Source organism: Neoarius graeffei, chromosome 17 (assembly GCF_027579695.1).
Source record: "Neoarius graeffei isolate fNeoGra1 chromosome 17, fNeoGra1.pri, whole genome shotgun sequence".
Lineage (NCBI taxonomy): Eukaryota > Metazoa > Chordata > Actinopteri > Siluriformes > Ariidae > Neoarius > Neoarius graeffei.
The window spans coordinates 61908116-61927740 of record NC_083585.1 but is presented as its reverse complement, the minus strand read 5'-3'; the positions used below and the strand labels follow the sequence as shown (position 1 = coordinate 61927740).

Sequence of the window (19625 nt, the reverse complement as noted above, 5' to 3'; positions counted from 1 at the left end):
TCTGCCTTAAGACACTTAGTTGTGGAATTTATTTATTATTAATCTATAAAACAGATGCACTCTGAAAATAATAATTCATTAGTGCCACAGTTTCTGCACACAAAAGTGTCTTTGTATTTCAGGGAGAAATTCAATCTGACACCTCAGATATAATTTTACTCAACATTTCAACTTTTACCAACATTTCATTTTTTCATCAGATCACAAAACCTCAAAGTTGAGTCAGAACCAATCCAGAACCCAGCGTATAGAGGCTGAGTGAATGTGGTGTGGACTCTGTGGAGGAGCCTCATCGGGTCAGAGACGCTGTAGAAGGACAGAGTTCCTGCACTGTGATCCACATACACACCTATTCTGGAGGATGATGGACCTCGGAGAACAGTCTTAATGTTGTTGTGTCGGAAACAGACAGAGGAAGAAAAACACTCCAGACTCCAGGACTGACTGTTGAATCCAAACATACACGTATCACCCCATCCTTTCCTGCTAATCTCTTTATATGAGACTGATATGTCCACACCAAGACCCCTCCACTCCACCTCCCAGTAACAGCGTCCACACACACTCTCCTTACACAACACCTGAGACTTGGAGTCAAATCTCTCTGGATGATCAGAGTATCTCTGTTCTGTCCCACTGCGTGTCACCGCTCTGTTCTTCTCAGACAGAATGAGTTCAGGATTTACTGTGTTTGGATCCAGAGTCAGATAACAGAAATCTAAAACAATAAAATATCCACAGGTTAGATGTTTATCACAGGATTTATAAGAAGTGTGTGTGAGACACCTGTCTGTTGTGAGGCTCTCAAGCGCGTATGGAGTAGAAGGGGGTGTGGCAGACGAAACCACGTGACCGATAACGAACGAGGCCTTGGCTCTATATAAAATCTGGAGGGCTCCGAACCCATTCCCCTCTGTAGAGACAAGTGAAGCCATCTGGACGCCATCTTACTGCTCACATCGCGTGGATTTGGTTTGTGTGTTAAACCGTCGTATCTGATCAAATTCGCCCCAAGAAAAGTATCTCCTGAGTTTTTTCCTTTCATTCCCTCCTCTTATTTTCTCAACTTTGCCCCCCATTCCTTACATATCTTTATAGCGCTTCCCTTCACTGCTACTGTTTTTTTTTTCCTTTTCCAATCCTACTGTTCAGAGAAATGTACAGCATGTTTTAGTTCCTACATCACAAGTGTTCTGACACTTTACATTATTATTTACACAATTTTCCATTTTAAAATAACGTCTTTTTTTACCTGCCTTTTTGTTATTCGGTGCGTACTCTTATTTCTCTCCCACACACACACACACACACACACACACACAGTCTCTTTGTATGAATTTATCTCATCTCATCTCATTATCTGTAGCCGCTTTATCCTGTTGTACAGGGTCGCAGGCAAGCTGGAGCCTATCCCAGCTGACTACGGGCGAAAGGCGGGGTACACCCTGGACAAGTTGCCAGGTCATCACAGGGCTGACACACAGACACAGACAACCATTCACACTCACATTCACACCTACGGTCAATTTAGAGTCACCAGTTAACCTAACCTGCATGTCTTTGGACTGTGGGGGAAACCGGAGCACCCGGAGGAAACCCACGCGGACACGGGGAGAACATGCAAACTCCGCACAGAAAGGCCCTCGCCGGCCACGGGGCTCGAACCCGGACCTTCTTGCTGTGAGGCGACAGCGCTAACCACTACACCACCGTGCCGCCCTGTATGAATTTATGCTCAGTATAATTGTGTCTGCACAGCAAAAAGGTTTAGATAAACATGAAGAGGATAACGTGTGTGTGTGTTGAACTCTGAGTCCTTCTGTAGCCGTAGTAACATTTCAGAGAACCTTTATTGATTTTTACTGAGGAACAGATTTTTCCCCACTGTGTTTGGATCGAGGCGGTTCCTTTTCTCACACTCAGGATGAAACGCTCAAATGACCTTCTGAATAAGTGTTGTACTTTTGTTTATCATGTCTGGAATTCTGAGATTGATCGTGTCATCGCCATAATTCTCAGCAGTAACGATGTCCGCTCATGAGCTTTATAAAATCCCAGCTTAAAATGTAGATACCATGTCTATAAAATCAACCTTCAAGCTTAGATTTGTGACTTCTGAAGACCATTCAAGTTTAAAAGATGGTGCTGATGTGTTAATAAACTGTGGCGAGGAATGTAGATCAGTTTTCCAAGTCCAGTGCATTTGTTGTTAAATATGAAGCCCTTTTTTATTACATAAAAATAAGATTAAGCTCCAACTTGACGCATCGAGGATAATGTACATTTAATCCACGCATGTCACGAAAGTTGAGACGAAAGAAAGGAAAAAATCAAAAGTTGTTTATGCATTAATAACGAAGTTAATGAACAAAATCTTGCTTTTGGTGGTCCGTCTTCACCCACTGCACCTCTTCCCCTTTAGATTCTGCAGTTGCTGCCCCCCATCGTGAAAAACATGCCCCGGGGTCGCTTCACATTCCTGATGGAACCACTCCAAACAGCTTTCACATTCAGCCATTTTTTTTTTCTTTTCCTCCCTTTTCCCTCAGCATTCTGTACACACAAAATACTTCAATCTTTAGTGTTGTATCGTGGCGTCTTTTTCTGTTTTGACCTTAACTTTGTCAGTATAATTGTGTGTGAATCAAGCTGACGTTGTTCCTGCTTAGAATTATTATTAGATTAATTATGATTATTAGAATTATCACCAAACCTAAATGATTTCAATCCTGACGTTAATGCTCCTTGTCATATTAATTCTAGGTACTATTCCCCACATGAATTTCATTCTTCTCAAGAACTTCATAATTATCCCCCACCCAAACAAAGTTTGACAGGGGAATATAGAAACGGGTTCCGTCTGTCCGGTCACGTTTTCGTTTCCGGGCCATATCTTGAAAACTACTGAAGATATTTTCATGAAACTTTGTATACATATCAAGCAACCTGTGAACTGGGGCCATTTGCTATTTTGGATTTTTGAAAAAAAAGTATTTTTTTCAAATTTTTACATAAAAATAGATTTTGACTTAGTTTCTAAGAGCAGTGCTAGTTTCCGGAGCATACTAGTGCATCTCAAAAAATTAGGATCTTGTGAAAAAGTTCAATATTTTCCATCAGTTATTTAAGAAAGTGAAAATGTTATATATTATAGACTCATTACACATAAACTAAAATGTTTCAAGCATTTTTCTATTTTAATTTTAATCAGTATGGCATACAGTACAAAAACATAAAAAAACCCATCTCAAAATATTAGAATATTTCATTTCGAGTTTGAGTAAAACAGTATGAACACAGTGTATCTCTCGGTCTAGTTCAGTACACACAACCACAATCATGGGGAAGACTGCTGACTTGACTGTTGTCCAGAAGATGATCACGGATGCCCTCCACAAGGAGGGTAAGCCACAAAAGGTCATTGCTGAAAAGGGTGGCTGGAAAAGGTGCACAAGCAACAGGGATGGCCGCAGTCTTGAGAGGATTGTCAAGAAAAGTTGATTCAAGAACTTGGGAGAGCTTCACAAGGAGTGTACTGAGGCTGGTGTCAGTGTATCAAGACCCATCACGAACAGACATCTTCAAGAAAGGGGATACAACTTTCGCATTCCTAATATCAAGCTACTCCTGAGCCAGAGACAATGTCAGAAGTGTCTTATCTGGGCTAAGGAGAGAAAGAAATGGACTGTTGCTCAGTGGTCCGAAGTCCTCTTTTCAGATGAAAGTACATTTTGCATTTAATTTGGAAATCACGGTTCTAGAGTCTGGAGGAAGAGTGGAGAGGCACAGAATCCAAGGTGTTTGAAGCCCAGTGTGAAGTTTCCACAGTCTGTGATGATTTGGGGTGCCATGTCACCTGCTGGTGTTGGTCCACTGTATTTTATCAAGTCCAAAGTCAACACAGCCACCTACCAGGAGATTTTAGAGCACTTCTTGCTTCCATCTGCTGATGAGCTTTTTGGAAATGCTGATTTCCTTTTCCAGCAGGACTTAGCACCTACCCACAGTGCCAAAACTACTACCAAATGGTTTGCTGACCATGATATTACTGTGTTTGATTGGCCAGCCAACTTGCCTGACCTGAACCCCATAGAGAATCTATGGGGTATTATCAAGAGGAAGATGAGAAACACCCGACCCAAAAATACAGATACGCTGAAGGCCACTATCAAAGCAACCTGGGCTTCAATAACACCTCAGCAGTGCCACAGACTGATCACCTCCATGCCACACCGCATTGATGCAGTAATTCATGGTGAAGGAGCCCCAACCAAGTATTGAGTGTATAAATGAATATACTTTTCAGAAGTTGGACATTTTCTGTATTGTAAATCCTTTTTTTGATTGATCTTAGGGAATATTCTAATAATTTGAGAGACTGGATTTCTGATTTTCATGAGCTATAAGCCATAATCATCAAAATTAAAAAGGCTTTAAATATTTCACTTTACATGTAATGAATATAGAATATATGAAAGTTTACCTTTTTGAATTAAATTATGAAAAAAGGGAACTTTTTCATGGTATTCTAATTTTTTGAGATGCACTAGTATATCCAAAACTATTCATAATACGGATTTGAAACTTGGTATAGGTGTTAACAAGGTGATGTAGATGTGCCCTTTCATACGAAGAACTTTGAGAAATTTTCATTTTTCATGTTTCCATCGAAACAATTTCAGACTTCGTCTCTCAGGTTAGTCTTCGGGGTAGGTCTTGTTTCCAGAACAGAACTTGAAAACTATGAGTGGTTTGGGATTGAAAGTTGGTATATGTGTTGATTAAGTAATGTATATGTGCCTTTTGATACTAAGAAATGTGAAGAATTTTAATTTTTAGCTCACCTGGACCAAAGGTCCGGTGGGTTTATGCCATGGGCTGCTGAGGTCAGTGTAAAGAGGTAGGGTTGATTTCCTGCAGCAGAACTTGAAAAATGTGACAAATAATATCTTGAAACTTGGTATATACAGTTGTGGTCAGAAGTTTACATACAGTAAACCATATGAATGTCATCTTGGATATGAATGTCATGGCAATATTTGGGCTTTTCAATGATTTCTCTGAACTTTTCTTGTTCTGTGGCAGAATGAATGTACAGCATACATCTTTAATTAAAAAAAACACTAGAATTTGGTGCACAAGTTTTAATTTTCTTTGGGTTTTCTGAAATCAACACAGGGTCAAAAATATACATACAGCACACCTAATATTTGGGTAAAATATCTCTTCGCAAGATTCACCTTGACCAAACATTTTTGTTTACCATGAACAAGCTTCTGGCAGAATTCTGGTTGGATATTTCACGACTCTTCATGGTAGAATTAGTAGAGTTCAATTTTTTTTTTCTTGGCATGGACTCGACTTAAGCACGGTCCATATATTTTCAATAGGGTTGACGTCAGGACTTGTTTTAAGCTTAATGTTAGCCTGCTTTATCCTTCACAACCAGCTATGATGCAAGTTTGGGTTCATTGTCCTGTTGTAACTCCCAAGTCCCATGTTGTGTTCAAGTTTCTGATGGTTTATGTTGAAGAATTCTGAGGTAGTCCTCCTTCTTCATTATTCCATCCACTTTGTGCAATGAACCAGTTCCACTGGCAGCAAAACAGCCCCGGAGCATGATGATCCTCCCACCACCACCACCACCAGCTGGTACAGTGTCTCTCTGTACATGGTGGCCATTGTGGCCAAACAGCTCAATCTTTGTCTCATCTGACCATACAGCTTTCCTCCAGAAGGCTTTTTCTTTGTCCGTGTGGTCGGCTTCAAAATTTAGTTAAGCTTGAAGGTGTCAATTTTGGAGCAGGGGGTTATTTCTTGGATAACAGCAGCTTAGTCCAACTGAACTGTAGCCAGTGGTCCATCAGCCTCCAGTTCATGGCAGGACTGTGCCATGGTGGTTCCCAGGTTGTTCCTGACCATCCAAACCAATTTCCTTTCAGCTGAGGGTGACAGTTTGGGTTTTCTTGAAGCAAAGTGGCTTGGAAAAATGACTACACCTCACCATAACTTGCATACAGTTGTTTGAATTGATCTTGGAATTTGCAGTTGTTTAGAAATGGCTCCAAGAGACATTCCGGAGTTGTGTATATCTGTGATCCTCTTTCTCAGATCTGCAATAAGGTCCTTGGAATTTCCCATTTTACTGTGGGTTAGTCAATCCAATGAGTACTGTAAACAAACCCTCTTTATGAAGGCACAGAGAAGCTACCAGCTGTAGTCAGTCATAATCACTAACAGGAAGGTTCAGCACCTCTGAATTAATAATCTAAGTGAGCATATGTAAATTTTTGACCCTGTATGTATAATTTTGACCCTTGTTGAGTTCAGAAAACCCAAAGAAAATTAAAACTTGTGCACCAAATTATATTGTTTTTTTAATTAAAGCTGTATGCTGTACATTCATTCTGCCGCAGAAAAAGAACAGTTCAAATAAATTACTGAAAGCCCAAATATTGTCATGACATTCATATCCAAGATGACGTTCATATGGTTTACTATATGTAAACTTCTGACCACAACTGTTATTGGTGGGGATATAGATGATTCTTTCTTCTTGTTTATCTGACAAGTTGCTCTCTTTCCTTCACTGTATTATCAGGAGCCTCTCAGCTAAATTTGATGAATTTCAACACCTATTCAGTATTCTATTGTGGTGCTTGAAAGTTTGTGAACCCTTTAGAATTTTCTATATTTCTGCATAAATATGACCTAAAACAACATCAGATTTTCACACAAGTCCTAAAAGTAGATAAAGAGAACCCAGTTAAACAAATGAGACAAAAATATTATACTCGGTCATTTATTTATTGAGGAAAATGATCAAGTATTACATATCTGTGAGTGGCAAAAGTATGTGAACCTTTGCTTTCAGTATCTGGTGTGACCCCCTTGTGCAGCAATAACTACAACTAAACGTTTCCGGTAACTATTGATCAGTTCTGCAGACCGGTTTGGAGGAATTTTAGTCCATTCCTCTGTACAGAACAGCTTCAATTCTGGGATGTTGGTGGGTTTCCCCACATGAACTGCTCGCTTCAGGTCCTTCCACAACATTTCGATTTGATGAAGGTCAGTGTAGAAACTGTCTGGATGTGGGTGGAGCACAGAAGTACGGCAGGCTGTTGTTAACGTTCAGATTTGGTTTTATCTGGGTTTTCAACACTATTTTTTCTCATTTCAAGTTCAAGTTTTATTTGTCACATATAATTACAAGTAATTACAGTGAAATTCTTATGTACCTTAGGTCATTGCGAGTATAAAAGTATATAGATAACATACAGTTGTGCTCATAAGTTTACATACCCTGGCAGAATCTATGATTCTTTGACCATTTTTCAGAGAATATGAATGATAACACAAAAACATCTTTTCCACTCATGCTTAGTGGTTGGGTGAAACCATTTATTGTCAAATGACTGTTTTCCCTTTTTAAATCATAATGACAACAGAAACTACCCAAATGACCCTGATCAAAAGTTCACATACCCTGGTGATTTTGGCCTGATGACATGCACAGAAGTTGACACAAATGGGTTTGAATGGCTACTAAAGGTAGCATCCTCACCTGTGATCTGTTTGCTTGTAATCAGTGTGTGTGCATAAAAGCTGAGTGAGTTTCTGGGATCCAGACAGACTCTTGCATCTTTCATCCAACCACTGATGTTTCTGGATTCTGAGTCATGGGGAAAGCAAAAAATTGTCAACGGATCTACGGGAAAAGGTAGTTGAACTGTATAAAACAGGAAAGGGATACAAAAAGATATCCACGGAATTGATAATGCCAGTCAGCAGTGTTCAAACTGATTAATAAATGGAAAATCAGGGGCTCTGTTAAAACCAAACCACGGTCAGGTAGACCAACAAAAATTTATGCCAAACAGCACAGAGACAAGCCTCAAAACTTCTGGAACAAGGTAATTTGGAGTGATGAGACCAAAATTGAACTTTTTGGCCACAACCATAAACGTTACATTTGGAGAGGTGTCAACAAGGCCAATGATGAAAGGAACACCATTCCTACTGTAAAGCACGGAGGTGGATCGCTGATGTTTTGGGGATGTGTGAGCTACAAAGACACAGGAAACTTGGTCACAGTTGAAGGAAAGATGAATGCAGCATGTTATCAGCAAATACTGGAGGCAAATTTGCATTCATCAGCCCGGAAGCTGTGCATGGGACGTACTTGGACGTTCCAACATGACAACGATCCAAAACACAAGGCCAAGTCGACCTGTCATTGGCTACAGCAGAACAAAGTGAAGGTTCTGGAGTAGCCATCTCAGTCCCCTGACCTCAATATCATTGAGCCACTCTGGGGAGATCTCAAACGCGCAGTTCATGCAAGACAGCCCAGGAATTTACAGGAACTGGAGGCTTTTTGCCAAGAAGAATGGGCAGCTTTACCATCTGAGAAAATAAAGAGCCTCATCCACAACTACCACAAAAGACTTCAGGCTGTCATTGATGTTAGAGGGGGCAATACACGGTATTAAAAACTGGGGTATGTAAACTTTTGATCAGGGTCATTTGGATGTTTTTTGTTGTAATTATGATTTAAAAATAGAAAACACAGTTGTTTATCAATAAATGGCTTCACCCAACCACTAACCATGAGTGGGGGAAAAAAGTTTTTGTGTTATCATTCATATTCTCTGAAAAAAGGCCAAGAAAGCAAAAATTCTGCCAGGGTATGTAAACTTATGAGCACAACTGTAAATTAAAAACAATAGAAATAAAGGGGAAGGGGAGGAAAAAAACTCAAGCTATATTCATGAGTGGAAGCATGGCAGAGATGTAATGATTGTGTGGTTATGAGTCCTTAAAGTCCAAAGTGCAGTAGTGCATAGTAGTGTACCTTGTTATTATTATGAACAGTTCAATGGCCTGAGGGAAGAAGCTCCTCCTCATTCTCTCAGTGTTGGCCTTCAGCTGTCGGTAACGTCTCCCTGAAGGCAGCAGGGAGAACAGTCTATTATTTGGGTGGCTGGGTTTGCTGGCGATCTTCCTGGCTCTGTCCCTGCAGCGGTTGGAATAAATGTCCTGTAGGTTAGGGAGGGTGGTCCTGATGGTTCTCTCAGCAGAGTGAACCACCCTCCTGAGAGCCAGCTGATCTCTCCTGGTGGTGCTTCCCATCCAGTTAGTGATGCTCCCACTCAGGACACTCTCAATAGTGCAGGAGTAAAAGTTTCTTAGTACCTTGAGTGGGAGTTTGAAGTCCTTCAGTCTCCTGAAGAAGTAGAAGCACTGGCAGCCTTTCTTAACCAGAGTGTTGGTATGACAGGACCAAGAGAGGTCCTGTGAGATGTGGACACCCAGGTATTTGAAATTGTCCACTCTCTCTACCTGGGCCCCATTGATGCAGATGGGTCCCTCTGCTGCTTCCTGCTGAAGTTCACTATCAGCTCCTTCATTTTGCTGGTGTTGAGTGTGAGGTTGTTCTCCTCACTCCAGTCCACGAGATATTTAATCTTGGTCCGGTAGGCAGACTCATCATTATTGGAGATGAGGCCCACCACAACTGTGTCATCAGCAAACTTAATGATGGTGTTGGAGTCTGAAGTGGCCATACAGTCATGAGTGTACAGGGAGTACAGCAAAGGGCTCAGAACGCATCCTTGGGGGAACCAGTGTTGAGGGTGAGGGGAGATGAAGTGTGGCGGCCTACACATACCACCTGTGGTCTGCCTGTAAGGAAGCTGTGGATCCACCGGCACAATGAGGGGTGCAGGCTGAGATCACACAGTTTTTGGACCAGCCTGGAGGGGATTATGGTGTTAAACGCTGAGCTGTAGTCAATGAACAGCAGTCTAGCATAGGATCCCCTCTTGGTGTCCAGATGAGCCAAGGTGGTGTGAAGTAGGCGAGAAATGGCATCATCTGTGGATCTGCTGGAACAATAGGCAAACTGTAGTGGATCCAGGGTAGCAGGCAGGGAGGAGGTGATGAGGGGTTTGAGTAGCCTTTTGAAACACTTCATCACCACAGATGTTAGGGCTATGGGGCGATAGTCGTTCAGGCAGCTGGGCTGGGGTTTCTTAGGCACAGGAACTATAACAGATTGTTTAAAGCAGCTGAGAAAGGGAGAGGTTGAATATTACCATGAAGACACTTGCTAGCTGGTTAGCACATGCCTCAAGGACACGACCTGTGATCCCATCCAGACCTGCTGCCCTCCTGGGATTCACTCTCCTGAGTGTCATCCTCACATCGTGCTCCATCACGGTGAGCGCCATCCAGGGGCGCAGATACGTTTTTTGAACTGGGGGGGACAAAGCTGCCAGCAAACCAACCCCACCCCCACCATGTGTTGTGCGAGGAATATACTCTGATGCCCTCAGGGCAGCGACATTACTCAGCTAAGACAAAAAAAACATCACTCCATCCCTGCAGCCGTTAGCTTAGGCCTACTAATAAATAAAGAGTAGGAATAGAGCACACCTGTGATGTCTGGTGCTCTCATGTGCTATTTACCACTGACACGACAGGATGTCATGTGGGTTGAAAATGTGTGTGTGTGTGTGTGTGTGTGTTCTGGATGACTGCTGACTGTTTTGTCTACCCTTTGTATTTATCTATAGCATCTAGGTCTGTGTATCCTATGTATTGAGACTTGGACTGTCAAACTTAATTACCCATCATTGAAAGAAATAAAGCTTATTGATTCTGATACTGATTCCAATCACTCCCCAAGTATGCCATATGCCGTATGCAAAAACTGTTTTATTTAAACATTAACTGACTTTCAGCACACTGATTCTTTAAGAAAACTAGTTTTAAAACCGCTAAGTTCCAACTGTTAAACATAGCGAGAGGCTGGGCTATGTGTGTGTGTGTAAAGTGTAAACCAGTGCATCCTGACTTTCTAACTATGGCTGTGTGTTGCGTGAGCGGTAGTCAGTCAACAACTCTTCGCAAAGTTTCCTTATGAAACAATATGCTCGCTGAAATTATGGCAGGGAACGCCAGATTAAACATTAAAACTGCCTTCTGAGCACTGTATCTACAGGCTACCACCGAAAGAAGGAGGCTACCAGAAAGGCATCTCTACTCCGTACGATTTCACTTTCACTACGACATTACTTTGAACAGACTATCAAAAAACTGCAAGGTGATATGATAAAGTAAGGCACAGTTTACTTAGTCATTGTTTTTTGAAAAAACGATGCAATCGTTTTCTGCCTTTTCGGTTTGCCACCCTTCATCATGCCATGTTGGGATCCTGAACTAGGAGCTGTCCCCAATATGCCTGTCAAACTTGTTGTGGGTAACCATAGCAACCAAGCTCGAGCTCGCAACCTGTGCAGTCTGCGCAGCTGAACCAACCGAATATCAGTCTTTGTTTTGTTTTATGAATTGTTGCAACTATGTATGTACTGCTGTGCACCTCAATAAACCGAATGGTAATTAGTCTTGATTTTTCTGTGAGGTTTGCCTTATGCAAAGAAAGACAGCATAGACGTTTGTTCCTCCCTATAAGTGGGGGGGACCAAACGAGGTGAATTTAAATCTTGGTGGGACGAATCCCACCCGTCCCACCCTCTATCTGCGCCCGTGGCGCCATCTCCCCTCTGCCAGTGATTGTCAGCTTGTTTGCAGGTCGTCTCGAAGCGGGCATAAAAGTTGTTCAGTTCATCGGCGAGAGATTTGTCAGCATTCATCAGAGGAGTGTGAGCTGATTTATAGTCCGTGATGATCTGTAGTCCTTGCCATAGCCCCCTGGGATTCTGCTGGTACAAATGATCCTCCAGCTTCCTCCCATACCGCCGTTTAGCCTCCTTCACTGCTTTACGAACATTGTAAGAAGCAGCCTTAAATTCCTCCATGTTCCCGGTTAACAGCCCGGTGTTATAGGCAGCGGTGCATGATCTCAGAGTGTCGCGAATGGTGTTATCCACCCACGGCTTCTGGTTGGGAAATGTCCTGACTATGCTTTTGGGAGCGCAGTCCTCCGCTAGCTTCCCAATGAATCCCACCACCGCTTCTGTAAACACATTGATGTCATCACCAGAGCTGTGCCAGAACAAATCCCAATCGGTGATGAGTGCATCTTGTAAGATCGCCACTGATTGGTTAGACCATCGCGTCACCTCCCTGCATGCCGGGGCTTCCACTTTCAGTTTTTTAATGTACTTAGGCATGAGGAAAATAGCGGAGTGATCTGACTTACCGAAGGAGGGGAAGAGATGTAGCTTTATAGCCCTCTTTGAACGGCGAGTAGTAGTGGTCTAGAGTCTTGCTTCCTCTGGTAGGACAAGTGATGTGTTGCCGGAAGTCCGGCCTTATCATCCTTAAGTTGGCTCGATTGAAATCGTCAGCTATTATGAGAGCTGCATCCCTGTGATTAATCTCATAGCTGGAGAGGGCTTCATGGAGTTCAGATAGGGCAGTGTCCGTGTCCGCTTTAGGTGGAATATAAACAGCACTAAAGATGACTGACGAGAACTCTCGAGGGAGATAGAATGGCCGGCATTTGAGAGTTAGGAGCTCCAAGTTGGGTGAGCAGGAACGGGTTAAAGGTGTTATATTCCTGGGATCACACCATCTGTTGTTGACCATTAAGCACACTCCCCCTCCTCTCAACTTGCCCGACTCCTCAGTGTGGTCCATGCGGTAGACTGATAGAAACTCTGTCGGTTGCACAGCATGGTCCGGGACCGAGAGGGACAGCCATGACTCAGTGAGACAAATAATGTTACAGTCTCGTATATCCCGCTGGTATTTGAGTCTAGTCCAGAGGTCGTGGAGCTTGTTATCCAGGGACTGGACGTTGGCTAGCAGAATGCTAGGCAGAGGTGGACTATGTGCCCTTTTACTCATCCAGTTCCTGGTTCCTGCTCATTTGCCTCTGGATCTTTTCCTCGGCCTGAAATTGGTGTGCCCTCCATTGTTGTAGGACCCCCGCATTATCTCGTCCGGCAGTGTGGAGCTGAATTCCCTTAAAAATAAAAGAAACATTGCACTTCTCTCCAATGTCTATCAGAGTCTGTCTGGTGTACATAGTTAGACAGAGTGCAGGCTGTACAAAAAAGCTGAAAATAACAATAATTAACGTTAAATATGGAAAAACGACTGGAGCAGGTACGACCGCTGCCTGCCTCACCAGCGCCATCTTGGAATGGTGGGTTTCATTTGGGACAGACACACACACACACCATCATGCTCTGGTCTCTTACTTCTTTTATTGAGCACCATCACTGCAAGAGACACGCAAACACACATTAATTGGCAACAGGTGTAGCGATTTGGCCACTCACCTTCCCTGACTCCGCCCTCCATTCACAAACCGCTGCTCGGCCACGCCCCTGCTGCCACAGTCAGGACTTTGACTTGGCCATTCCAAAACATTAACTTTATTCTTCTTTAACCATTCTTTGGTAGAACGACTTGTGTCCTTAGGGTCGTTGTCTTGCTGCATGATCCACCTTCTCTTGAGATTCAGTTCATGGACAGATGTCCTGACATTTTCCTTTAGAATTTGCTGGTATAAATACAGAATTCATTGTTCCATCAATGATGGGAAGCCGTCCTGGCCCAAATGCAGCAAAACAGGCCCAAACCATGATACTACCACCACCATGTTTCACAGATAGGATAAGGTTCTTATGCTGGAATGCAGTGTTTTCCTTTCTCCAAACATAACGCTTCTCATGTAAACCAAACAGTTCTATTTTGGTCTCATCCGTCCACAAAACATTTTTTCCAATAGTCTTCTAGGCTTGTCCACATGATCTTTAGCAAACTGCAGATGAGAAACAATGTTCTTTTTGGAGAGCAGTGGCTTTCTCCTTGCAACCCTGCCATGCACACCATTGTTGTTCAGTGTTCTGATGGTGGATTCATGAACATTAACCAATGTGAGAGAGGCCTTCAGCTGCTTAGAAGTTACTCTGGGGTCCTTTGTGACCTTGCCGACTATTACACGCCTTGCTCTGGAGGAGTGATCTTTGCTAGTCGACCACTCCTAAGGAGGGTAACAATGGTCTTGAATTTCCTCCATTTGTATGCAGTCTGTCTGACTGTGGATTGCTGGAGTCCAAACTTTTTAGAAATGGTTTTGTAACTTTTCCAGCCTGATGAGCATCAACAACGCTTTTTCTGAGGTCCTCAGATATCTCCTTTGTTCGTGCCATGATACACTTCCACAAACATGTATTGTGAAGATCAGACTTTGATAGATCCCTGTTCTTTAAATAAAACAGGGTGCCCACTCACACCTGATTGTTGTCCCATTGATTGAAAACACCTGACTCTAATATCACCTTCAAATTAACTGCTAATCCTAGAGGTTCACATACTTTTGCCACCCACATATATGTAATATTGGATCATTTTCCTCAATAAATAAATGACCAAGGATAAGAATTTTACCTCATTTGTTTAACTGGGTTCTCTTTATCTACTTTTAGGACTTGTGTGAAAATCTGATGATGTTTTAGGTCATATTTATGCAGAAATATAGAAAATTCTAGAGGGTTCACAAACTTTCAAGCACCACTGTAATTGGGAGAAGCCAAAAGAAGAAGAATTGTATTTGTAGAAATATTGTATTTTATCATTGTGCCTCTGTGTGACTAGCTTTCTTCTTTATAACAGTAATCCATTATTTTTTCTGCCTAGTGAGATTAGATTGCTTCGTATGTATGAGATTTATTCTGTGTGTGTTGTCGGTTGAAAGAAAGAGAAAGAAAGAACATCATGTGGGCGGTCTTCCTCTGAGTTGAAGAGTGTGTGTGTGTGTGTGTGTGTGTGTGTGTGTGTGTGTGTGTGTGTGTGTGTTACACCTACACTGCAGGAAGTCTTCTCTGCTCTTTGGTTTTGAGGGTAAAATCATGTGAACTGCTGCAGCTGTAGAGACACAGAGACAAAATGGAGACTGAAAAATGACACGAAAACAGTTTAAAGCATGAAAATGAAAAATTAGATTCCTCACTGCTCTGTCAGACACGATTTAGAGATCGGCCAAAATGTCATCACACTGTGCAGCATTTGAATGTAAGAATCATGAGAAGCAAAAAACTTTTCCAGGCTGAAGCTCTGACAATGTGTGTGTTTTTACTTTCTGATGGATTTTATGGAGGAATTAAGGCCTCGGTTCTGATCTAATGTTCATCATATTTGTTATGTGTAAAGTTCAGTCAGATTAGTTTGTGGATTTGTGATTAAGGTCCTGTTTATCTGGGAAATTTATTTGTAATTTGCACATGTAATTTCTGAGGCTAATACTAATGCTTTGTGATTTGATGCAGTTTTGTTCCTGCTTACGTTTTATTTCTGTAATATGAATTTTATGGCTCTCTTTACTGTGATATAGAAATGTTGTTTGTTTACCTTGTGGATGGATTACGCTGAATTCCTCCTCACAGATTTCCTCGACTCGTTTTTTCAGATCTGAGAGAGATTTCCTCACTCCATCAAATGAGTGATGTTGATTGACAGTGAAGCTGGGTGAGTCGTCACATCCAGGAGAAACACAGAGAGACGGGAAACTCTACAGAGAGGAAACACAGAATAGAGAAGGAGAAAAGTGTAGGAGAGGAACGAATGAATCTCAGACTGAATCAGACCAAAGACACACTTGGGATCTCAGACAGGAACATTTATTGTTGCTGTAATGAGCTTGTAGGAGGAAACTTTGTGAGGAACAGCGCCCTCTGTAGATCAGACAGTGAGTGTTACCTGGAGGAAGTGGATGTGATCGTGTGTGTGTGAAAGCTGCTCCAGCTCAGTGACTCTCCTCTGAAGATCAGCAATCTCCTGCTCCAGTTGCTTCAGGAGTCGTTCAGCTTGATTCAGTTCAGCTTTCTCCTGAGCTCTGATCAGCTCCGTCACCTCCGAGCGCTTTTTCTCCATGGAGCTGATCATCTCAGTAAAGATCCTCTCACTGTCATCTACTGCTGACTGATACCGCTTCTGTTAGTACACACACACACAATGAAGACCTAATGGGATACTCTGTAAAAATAAACTCTCTCTTGAGATATTTGAGTTCTTTTTTTTTTAAACTCCGTGTTTTCATTCCTTTTTTTTTTTTTAGTTCACAATTTAAGCAGGTTAATTGAAACACAGCTACTCTTCACTCCTCACCTTAATAGTGTCCACAGCCTGTTTCAGCTCCTGCACCTCCTTCTGCTTCTCCTGGATCCTCTGCTGGGATTTCATCTGCTCCTCCTTTAGCTCATTCTGAGAACAAATAACATTCATTTAAAGACATTTAATCATGTAAGAATTATAGCCAAAAAGAAAAAAAAACTAAACTAAAAATCCAAAAAAAACAAGTCAATAAAAACTAGAAATATCGCCTCTCAAATGAACTAAAATTAAAAGACACCCAAAAGGAAGTAACTTCTATCTTCATATTTTTGTACCACTTATAAGTTTAGTTTTCTGTGAAAATGTCAACCGATTGTTATTATTGTGACAGAAACATCAAGGTAGTTCAGCAATATTCTCTGCAGTGAAATTGTTCAAAAGGCAGCTGTGACTTTCAAGGGGATTCACAGACTGATCTGAGAGCAGTGCGCATTATCACTGTTCCCATTTATTTATTTATTTATTTATTTAATTTATTTTTATTTCGAACATGTATAAAAAATGTATGTAACTATTTGTACATACAAAAGAAAGAAAACGAGAAATTAAAAAAATAAAACATAAAGAGCTAAGACATTACAAAACACCGCACATTGTTCGAAAAAGGAGTGGGAAGAAGTACAATACTTTTTTTTAATTTCCCAGCCCGCTTTAACTACCCCGAAACCCTAACTACATTAATACAATATTTCTCAGTGAGCTTGGGGGAGACATGCACAGTGCACATCTGGATTCATGGAAGTTATTTATTTGTTCAGCAGTAAAATCCAGAGTCATAGTCAGGTTTACTTCTTTAAGGTGCTGTGTGTACATTCAAAACCACATCCAATTCCACCGGATTAAAGGAACCTTCAGTGAACATCGGGATTGAACTTCATCAGTCTCGTGAATGTTGACATTAACGCTGAGTTTTGACCAAAATCTCTGCAGAGATTTGAACTTTCCAGAATTGGGATCATTCATCCCAAAGAAGTTTTCAAAAACGGACCACAAATCCACTCACATTCAGAAAGATAAAGATTTTTTTTTACCTGTAGATCATTAAATGTTATGAAATATGATATCCAGTTACAGGCGGCATGGTGGTGTAGTGGTTAGCGCTGTCGCCTCACAGCAAGAAAGTCCGGGTTCGAGCCCCATGGCCGGCGAGGGCCTTTCTGTGCGGAGTTTGCATGTTCTCCCCGTGTCTGCGTGGGTTTCCTCCGGGTGCTCCGGTTTCCCCCACAGTCCAAAGACATGCAGGTTAGGTTAACTGGTGACTCTAAATTGACCGTAGGTGTGAATGTGAGTGTGAATGGTTGTCTGTGTCTATTGCCGCTTTTCCACTACAAACGCGGCTGAGTTGGGCTGAGCCGTGCCGTGCTGAGTCGGGCTGAGCGGGGCTGTTGGAGTTGCATTTCGACTACAACCGCGCTGAACCGTGCTGGCTGGAAGTGGGTGGACACATTGGGTGGAGTTAGCGAAAGTGGGTGGACGTCAGGTGATGTCGTTAAGCAGCGCAAACAGTGACATCAGTGAGCTTTTAAGCGGTAGTCTCACGACCCGGATAGTAAACAATAAACATGGAGGACATGGAGTCGTTAGTGTTGCTGGTCTTGGTGCTGTGGCTTGTTGTCACCGACAACGCCAACAGATACTGGCAAGAGCATATAGATGAGGCGAGGCGCATAAGGCTTCAGAAATTCTCGTAATTCTTCTCCTTCCGGGTTTGCGGTGTTTACAGATCCCAGCGCGCTCGCGGGGCGTGTGTGGGCATGTGAGGACACTCCTCCTCACCAATCAGTGCACAGGGGAGTGTCTGCTCACGCCCCCAGCCTCACTCGGCACGGTTTGGCTCGCTTCAGCCCCACTCCAAAACGGTGCGAGTTTTAGGGGCTAAGCAGGGCTGAAGCGAGCTGAGTCGTGCTGGTTTTTGGTAGTCGAAACGCGAGCCGTGTCGGGCTGAAGTGAGCTGAAAAAGGGTAGTGGAAAAGGGCCATATGTGTCAGCCCTGTGATGACCTGGCAACTTGTCCAGGGTGCACCCCGCCTTTCGCCCGTAGTCAGCTGGGATAGGCTCCAGCTTGCCTGCGACCCTGAAGAACAGGATAAAGCGGCTAGAGATAATGAGATGAGATATCCAGTTACAGAGCTTTAACACAGTCACGTGAGCACTTTAGCTGTAAAATGCTGGAAGAAGGTTGTTGGGTGTTGGCTGTTTAAAGCACATTGACTAGTCCGACCTCTTTAACATTTCTTTACATATTCCTGTTTGACTGGAAATAAAAAATTACTTCTCAGAGAATGACAGTCAGAGAACCAATTAAATCCACTGAACAGAAATTAGATTAGAAATAGAATTTGTATAAAATGACTTGGAAAAGAAGAATGATGTCCAGTTCTCACCTGTTTTTCATTTCTTTCTGCTTTAGTTGAAACTGTTTCATGACCTTTATGTTCATCCGTCGTACACAAATAACAGATGAAGCTTTGGTCAGTATGACAGAAGATCTCGATCAGTTTGTCATGTTCAGAGCAGATCTTCTCTTGGAGCTCTGCACAGGCTTCAACTAACTTGTGCTTCTTAAAGGCAGGAGACTGATAGTGAGGTTTAAGATGATCTTCACAAAAGGAGGCCTGACACACCAGACAAGACTTGACAGCTTTGTATTTTCTCCCAGTGCAGAAATCACACTCCACATCTCCAGGTCCAGCGTAACAGTGAGCAGGAGAAGCAGCTTGGAGTTCAGTCTTCTTCAGTTTCTCCACCACTTCAGCCAGCATGTTGTTCCTGTATAGAACAGGCCTTGGGGTGAAAGTCACTCTGCACTGGGGGCAGCTGTAGACGCCCTTCACATCCTCCTGATCCCAGAAGCCATTAATACACACCTTACAGAAACTGTGTCCACAGGGAATAGTCACAGGATCCTTCAGGAGATCCAGACACACTGGACAACTGAACTGATCCACAGAAAAATGATCTACTGAAATACCAGCCTCTGCCATTTTCCTGTACTGAGAGAGAGAAAGACTCTGAATTTTCTGCTGAGTTTCGTTTTCTCTTAAATGAACTTCCTGTTTCTGTGTGTGTTCTGTGTGGCAGAGAGAGTGGGCGTGGCTTTAAAAAGAGAGCCCCTTTTTTTTGTAATGTGTCAGTAGGGGCCTGGCTGTTAGCAAATTGCTATTCTGTGTGAAGAGATTTGAAACAGTGTGTGTGTGAGTGTATTTCCTACAGGGCGTACAGACTTGAACAGTCTTACCAGTGATAGTTTAAATGAACAATGAACACATCTCTCTCTCTCTCTCTCTCTCATGAACAGGATTCTGAAGTGATTAATTGATCTGACCATCCATCCATCCATTATCTGTAATTGTAATTAAAAAACATCTTTTATATTGAATTTGTTGTAATGTTTGCACATAGTTTACTTACATTCTGTTTAAATTTCTGATCCCATTCTGAAACCATAATAATCTAATAAACTACAGAATGGTCAAGCAGTAAAAATAAAATGATCAAAAAAAATGCCCAAGGATAAGATGAAAAAGCAGAAG

At 42.3% G+C, this 19625-nt stretch overlaps 1 protein-coding gene across 1 annotated transcript; it reads right to left on the bottom strand.

Annotated features, from left to right (window-relative positions):
- LOC132864392 (tripartite motif-containing protein 16-like) lies at window positions 1-19108 on the bottom strand. The gene is made up of 6 exons (XM_060897815.1): window positions 18477-19108; window positions 16087-16182; window positions 15679-15912; window positions 15331-15490; window positions 14788-14841; window positions 1-718 (listed from the first exon to the last, which is right to left on the bottom strand). The coding sequence occupies exons 1-6, from the start codon at window positions 19074-19076 to the stop codon at window positions 186-188; spliced, it is 1677 nt and encodes a 558-aa protein (XP_060753798.1). The 5' UTR covers window positions 19077-19108; the 3' UTR covers window positions 1-185.
- Window positions 19109-19625: the final 517 nt, after the last annotated feature.